At 40.4% G+C, this 7,397-nt stretch overlaps 1 protein-coding gene across 1 annotated transcript in view; it reads left to right on the top strand.

Moving 5' to 3' along the window:
• The window catches only part of LOC137501014 (odorant receptor coreceptor-like), a 34,368-nt gene extending 27,266 nt beyond the window's left edge, over positions 1-7,102 (top strand). Inside the window, exons 4-5 of the mRNA XM_068227854.1 lie at positions 6,388-6,543; positions 7,004-7,102. Of these exons, the coding sequence (XP_068083955.1) occupies positions 6,388-6,543; positions 7,004-7,102 (255 nt within the window). The remainder of the gene's footprint in view (positions 1-6,387; positions 6,544-7,003) is intronic.
• The last annotated feature ends 295 nt before the right edge of the window (positions 7,103-7,397 follow it).

The raw sequence follows: 7,397 nt of genomic DNA on the forward strand, positions 1-7,397 counted from the left end.
GCTGGCCTCCAGATCCCAAGACAGCGGGTTCATACCCAGTAGACGTAGTCGGATTTTGAAGGGTGGTAAAATGTCCATGCGACACTCTATGTCGTACGATGTCGGTATGTAAAAGACGTCCGGTGACACATGGAGTTTTTGACATCGAGTAGGCCAAGAGTAAGGCGGATCGTCGAAATTGACGAGCAGACAGCCAGATGGCGTCAAATTGAAATGTATACACACGGTAGCTGAGGCCATACAAGTATTTTTTCCACCTAACAAGAAAATTCATCATTTAAACTTCCACAATTGAAGTCAATTCAAAATGAAGCATCTTACGACCTCTAAATCGTACAGTTTTATAATAAAAATACCTAATTAAACTAAAAAGCAAAGGGAATTTATTAGAAGATTTGAAAAATGATACCGAAACCGGGTGTAAGTGGTGGTGGTGATTTTTAATTTAAGAGGGAGTACCACTAGGCAACCATCCTCTATTAACACTAATCAGAGAACAAATAATTGAAGGGGCCCAACAATTCGATAAATGAAGGTGTCGGCCAAAAGAAGACAACTGCCACGAAGAGTGTGAAAATGAAAGACTCCGTAGGCCACTTTACCTGCTACCAGCGGGGTCGGACAAGAATAAGTGTTGAGCAAGGGAGGTCACATAGGATAGGTGAAAGTGAGGAGCCTGGCACAAGTAAATGGAAGCAATGTTGAACTCAGCTAAGGGCCCCGTGGTTGCCCCTTGGGCCCTTTTAGTCACCTCTTACGACAGGCAGGGAATACCGTGGGTGTGATTCTAACGACCCCACCCATAGGGGGATATTTACTTAGTTTAGGACTTGAGTCATCTCAGATTCAGTTACTGAAGTGTTCAATAATAATAATAATAATAATAATAATAATAATAATAATAATAATAATAATATGGGTTGCCTGGCCGAGGCGGCAAAGGTGTGCTCTCTTTACCCGGAAGGGCGTGGATTCGATTCCCATCAGGAAGTCAAAAATTTAAGAAACGATATTTCCACTTCCGGAGATGCATATGATCCTGAGATTCACTCAGCCTACACCAAAAATGAGTACCAGATTAATTCGTGAGGACAAAGGTGGCAGGGCGCAGAGATAAACACTCTACCCCACCAAGTGCCGAGGTTACGGATAGTGGAAGCCTTTACCTTCCACCCCTCCAACGGTTTTCATGGCCTCTACGGAGATGTCTTTGCTATTTTAATAATAATGCAGTAATAATAATAATAATAATAATAATAATAATAATAATAATAATAATAATAATAATAATAAGAGTACGCAAACTGGAAATAGCCTACCAAACATCCCGCACAATCTACAACAAAAAATGCCTTTCCCAAAACACCAAGATACGTCACTATGAAACAGTTCTGAAGCCAGTAGTTCTATATGCAGCCGAAACCCTATCTCTAAATGCCAACAAAGGACTCCTTGAAGAACTGGAGAAAAGAGAACGCAAAACTGTGAGAGGAATCTTGGGATCAAAGTACAGAAATGGAATCCATCAAAAGAGATCCAACAATGAAGTCTACAGCAAAATAGAGAAAATTACCGACACAATCAGAAAAAGGCGGGCACGATTTTACGGTCATCTGAAAAGAATGGACGGAAGAAAGTTAACTAAAGAAATCTTTCACTTTTTTGATTCAAACCCCAAAACCACAATTCCCTGGTTTAGAAATACCAAAGAAGAGCTGCAAATGCTACATATCTCAGCTGAAGACGCCCTTAACAGAGATCTCTTCCGCAAGAAAATATTGACGAACGGGCTAAACCGAGACGAGCAACCGAAGAGAAGACACGGTGCCCCTTGGACAGAGGAGCGTAAGCAGGCCCACTCACAAAGAATGAGGGAAATTTGGGCTCTAAAGAAGGCCAAGTTCAGTGTCAAATGCAACAAGACTTAACGTAGTCCTTGATGGCCCTACCGAATTATATACCGTATATATATATATAATAATGGGGATCACTCTATCTAGGTGTTAATATAAGTAAAGATCTTCATTGGGGTAATCACATAAATGGAGTTGTAAATGAAGGTTACAGATCTCTTCACATGGTTATGAGGGCATTTAGGGATTCTAGCAAGGACGTAACGCAGAGGGAATATATGTCTCTGGTATCACCACAATGAGAGTATGGTTCCAGTGTATAGGACCCTAACAAGGATTGCATGATTCGAGAAATGGATAAACTCCAACAAATGGCAACACAATTTGTTCTAGGTGATTTCCGACAAAAGGGTAGCGTCACGAAAATATTTCAATCTTTGTGATGAAAAGACTTGGTTTAATGTCGTCTGTAAGTACTGAATGTTATATCAATATCATCTGCAGCCCTTTAAGCACATATCAGAGTCATCTGCATCACTCGAGTCATGTGAAGGTGGCCTGATGCAGTTCAAGGTCATCTGCAGCATTTTCAAGGTATATCAACGCCATTTTTAGCACTCAAACTCATTTTGAGTTTATTTGCAGCACATAGATATCATATCAAGGTCATATTAAGGTAATTTACAGCACTTGAAGGTCATACAAACGTAATCTGCACGTATCAAGGTCATTTCAAAGTTCAGTGCAATTGCAAAGTAATCTGCAGTACCTGGAGGTCATGTCAAGGTACATTGCAGCAGCACAATGTCATCTGCAGCGCATCAAACCGTGTGGTAAACCATCGATCATAATTTTGACCGTGCCGTTGTCGTCTCGTACAGTGAATGAGAAGCCGCTTGGGATTCCCTGAATTAGTTTATAATACAGCCCATCTCTCCGATGTATGTCCTGCTGCATTTAGATCTGTGAAAGCCAGTCGTGGCGTTTGGTTCATTTTATACCCTGCGCCTCTATGAGTTGATAGGGTCATGACCTTATCGGTACTGTGCAAAACAATGCTTTTCCCATACTTTAACTTGATTGATTGATTGATTGATTGATTGATTGATTGATTGATTGATTGATTGATTGATTGATTGATTGATTGATTGATTGATTGATTGATTGATTGATTGATTGATTGATTGATTGATTGATTGATTGATTGATTGATTGATTGATTGATTGATTGATTGATTGATTGATTGATTGATTGATTGATTGATTGATTGTTTAAAGGGGCCTAACATCAAGGTCATCGGCCCATAATGGTACGAAATGAGACGAAATGAAATGACAACTTAAAATTTCAAAATCCTCCGCTGACCAGAATTCAAAGCATGAGGACGAAGAATGAATGGATGGACGGAAATGAATTTAAAACGATCAGTGTATCCGACCCACAGTGCCTCACATGCACAGAAGCTGGCACAAAACAATCGTATTAACGACAAAGGGACGGCTTCTATAGTACGATGTTGAATCGATTATGTGTACAGTTGAAACGGGTCCAAAATCCAGGTCATCAGCCCCTCATAATGGTATTTATCGCCAGGAAAGTAGAATAATGCTATGTGTAATGTTGCGGTACTAATCAAAAGTAGCGGAGACTGGCGGTATTCCACATATTATGGTACTATTCACAGGTAGTGTAATGCGCACATGTAACACAGACCTATGGTGTTTCGCACATTGCGGCGCTATTTGCAGGCAACGCAAATCTATAAAGGCAACGCAAACCTATGGCGTTCCTCACATAAGTGGACTAACCACAGGAACCCGTACTATCCCGTGGAATTCCTCACATAGTGGGAACTGAGCATGGGTAAGGCAGAACCATGGTGTCGCTAATCCCATGGTGTCGCTCATACAGGGGTACGAATCACAGGTACTGTAGGACCCACATCCTGATTCACACACAGTCGCTACTAATCACAAACCTATTGCGTACCTAACATAGTGGTACTACGTGCAAGTAAATGCAACCCATGGTGTTCCCTGCGTGATGGTATTAATTACAAGTAGTTTCATGGTTCTAATTGGATCATCCCTTGGTCGCCCCTTTTAGTCGCCTCTTACGATAGGCGGGGATACCGCGGGTGTATTCTACATGTGCGTCCCCCACCCGCAGGGGGTAGTGTGTTTGGTCCGCGAGAGGTATTGTATTTCCCTCAGGTCCGCCGGCAAGCCGGTTAGGACCGCCCCTATCCGCCACCTTTGACGCGCCACGTGGGAGTATCACCCCTCCCGCCTGTTACGCCAGCGTAGTAGATTCGTGGACTGTAACTTGGTGCTGATTCTCTAATACAATAAAATTTCAAGGAACTTGAAAACAGTGTTGAGCAGTGAGATTGGTCGGTAGCTTTTCGTTTGATTATTTGGCTTCCCAGATTTCAGAAATACAATATATTTGCTTTCTTCATCTGTTTTGGTATCATGCTCTTTTCCATTATGTCAGGAATGAAGTCTATCTGCGCCATTTTTTAATTTTTCTCTTATGTTCCACAGAGGAGAAATGTTTAATGTTTACCGTCTGGTCCATGTGCCTTCCCAGCTTTTATATATTCAGATGTATTTGAAATTTCAGAAGCATTAAGGGGTGCGGTACAGAGGATACTTAGAGAGCTTATGCCTGATTTGTCCTGTATGGGCTCAATCCTTGAGGGCTCAGGACATGGATACTATGTTTGCAGCGACCTGATTTGCTGATATATGAGTTCCATTCTTGCTCCTTTGTTGCTTTCTCTTAGTTGCTGCAACTGGCTTTGATTTTCACCGCAAACCATGGGTAAACCTCAATAGAGTCCACACTAATCAAGGGAGACGTGGATCAATGATGTTTAACTGGGGTATGACACGTTCCTCAGCTCATGACTGTGGTGCTGTTAGGTAGACTATCAACCATATTGTCACCGAATGTGTTGGCAGGGCAATCGTTAGATCAACACAGGATTCCGTGATAAAGCCATTCGAAGGCTAGAAAATTTAGATCTAAATCTTTGCTCACCCCTTTGCTTGCATGATTGTTTCAGCTGTTATAATGTGTGTATTTCGTACTTTTGATGTATATATGTATATTAGTACTTACTGCTTATGTATGTTGATTTTCTTGTACTGTACCATTCGCTAATAATAATAGTTGCTGCAACTATGACCAGACTACTACGCTAGATCTTTTGAAAGCAGGCAACTCAACAGTTTCCTTCCATTCTTCTAAAAAAAAAATTAAGGCTGTGCAGCAAGTCACCTGCAACTTCATGGTCTCTCCATTTTAGGAATTATTCGTACTGACGCGTGCAAATTTTCTCCCAGTCTGGAATGTATAGTCATAGTATTCTCAAGGAATAGCCCTCTTTGCTGCTTTTATAAATGGACCTATGGTTACAATTTAGGATTAGAAATGCAAGTCATATAGTCGATACTATCATTGTTTTTGTCATGGAATGTGAATTTTTTCATCCTTGTCAGGTATTCACTCCTCTACTACTCGTATATTAGATATTAAACATTCACGCACAACGGGTTTTATAAGCTGAGGAATCACTACAACAGTGATAAAATGTAAATATACACATTGTTCTCTCTTTCTTTCTTCCTTTCTTTCTTTCTTTTTTAATCGGTTTACCCTCCAGGGTTGATTTTTCCCTCGGACTCAGAGAGGGATCCCACCTCTAACGCCTCTAGGGTAGTGTCCTGGAGCGTAAGACAGTGAGTCGGGGGATACAGTTGGGGAGAATGACCAGTACCTCGCCCAGGCGGCTCACCTGCTCTGCTGAAGAGGGGCCTTGTGAGGGGATGGGAAGATTGGAAGGGAGAGACAAGGAAGAGGGAAGGAAGCGGCCGTGGTCTTAAGTTAGGTACCATCCCGGCATTTGCCTGGATGAGAAGTGGAAAACCATGGAAAACCACTTCCAGTATGGCTGAGGTGGGAATAGAACCCACCTCTACACACTTGACCTCATGATGCTGAGTGGACCCCGTTCCAGCCCTTGTATCACTTTTCAAATTTCGCGGCAGAGCCGGGAATCGAACCCGGGCTTCCCGGGGTGGCAGGTAATCACACTAATCACTACACCACAGAGGCGGACATATGCATTGTTACACTTTTGAATAATCAAGTATACCAGCTTCAGCCAATGAAATTCCGACGTACGGTAGTTGAAGGAAAGGTTCTGTATCTTACCAAGGAAGGGAAATTTGTGCCCATTTAAACATAATGCCTCATTAAAAATTAAGGAAAATTAAATCATTCATGCACTATAACTGTTCATATTTGAAATAACAATAACCATTTCCTCACACTGTACTTTAAATAATTTTCACATATTAGACGTACTCGCTTCGGCGGAAGCATAATCGGTATGACCCTCCTAAGGTTAAGCTAATATAAAATAACTATACATATAATTATTATATTTAATAAAATAATAATTCAGTAAAGCTTTCACATAACTGCGGAATGGAAAGACTAAGTGTAAGTTTTCTTCTATTTCAGGCCAAAAGTGTTCGTGATGCAGCCTATGAGTGTCAATGGCATTTCTCAGCACTAGGATTTATGACTTGCATTCTCATCATAATTACTCGTTGCAATAAAGTCTTCACATTCACCGCAGGGAAATTCGTAAACATCGATCTCAAAACAATGGTTAATGTAAGTTGAATTGATGGAGTATCTATTTTGATAAAATTGTCCTTCTTTCCGTACTTTTTAATGTTAACCTTACACTTGGATTTTATACCAGAGAAGACGGGTGCAGTTTAATTTTTGTCTCTTTTCCTGTTTACAGTATCATGGGATAACAGATGGAGGGAATTTCGTTAAACTTCGTATTTAAGTGTAGGAAAAGCTCTAGTGGAATTTTACCTATAACTGTTTTCAAGAAGTTCATCACGGGGGGCTGGTAACAGGGTCTACAATGACTGTTTGATACAGTTTTGTAAAATTTCACCTTCCGGTCATTCTCACATATTGATATCCTCCCATGCACAGATCCTTCCCTCTATGGCTATATACACGATCAAGAGAAAGATTAGACAGTTAGTCAGCGATAAAAGTTTTAGAGTATCTGATTGAATCACCAAACTAAAGGTATTAATTGAATCTGTTTCAGATATTCCAGGAGACTTTCTCGTATATGATGGTGATGATTAACCTAGTAGAGGTGGAAAAATATCCTGCTTCAAATGTTACTCTCTCCACTCATATGTGATAGACAGTAATTCAAGCAACTAGATCACGGTATGGCATAAAGCTGCACAGGTATAAATTATACCACTCTCTACTTCGAAAAGTATATTTCAATGATGATATCTGAAGATGTACATATTTCTGAGAAATAAGGCATTGTCAAAAAGTTGTAATGTGAACAAAAATAAATATATACAACCAACACAGAACTTAATGTACTGTCCTCGTCCCATTATATAATGAATTGTGGGTTTAAGAGCCTTATTTAATGACTGAAAGCTTTAAATGTAAAATATTTATAATCAGAATAACCAGAT

This window comes from Anabrus simplex, chromosome 5 (assembly GCF_040414725.1).
Source record: "Anabrus simplex isolate iqAnaSimp1 chromosome 5, ASM4041472v1, whole genome shotgun sequence".
Taxonomy (NCBI): Eukaryota; Metazoa; Arthropoda; class Insecta; order Orthoptera; family Tettigoniidae; genus Anabrus; species Anabrus simplex.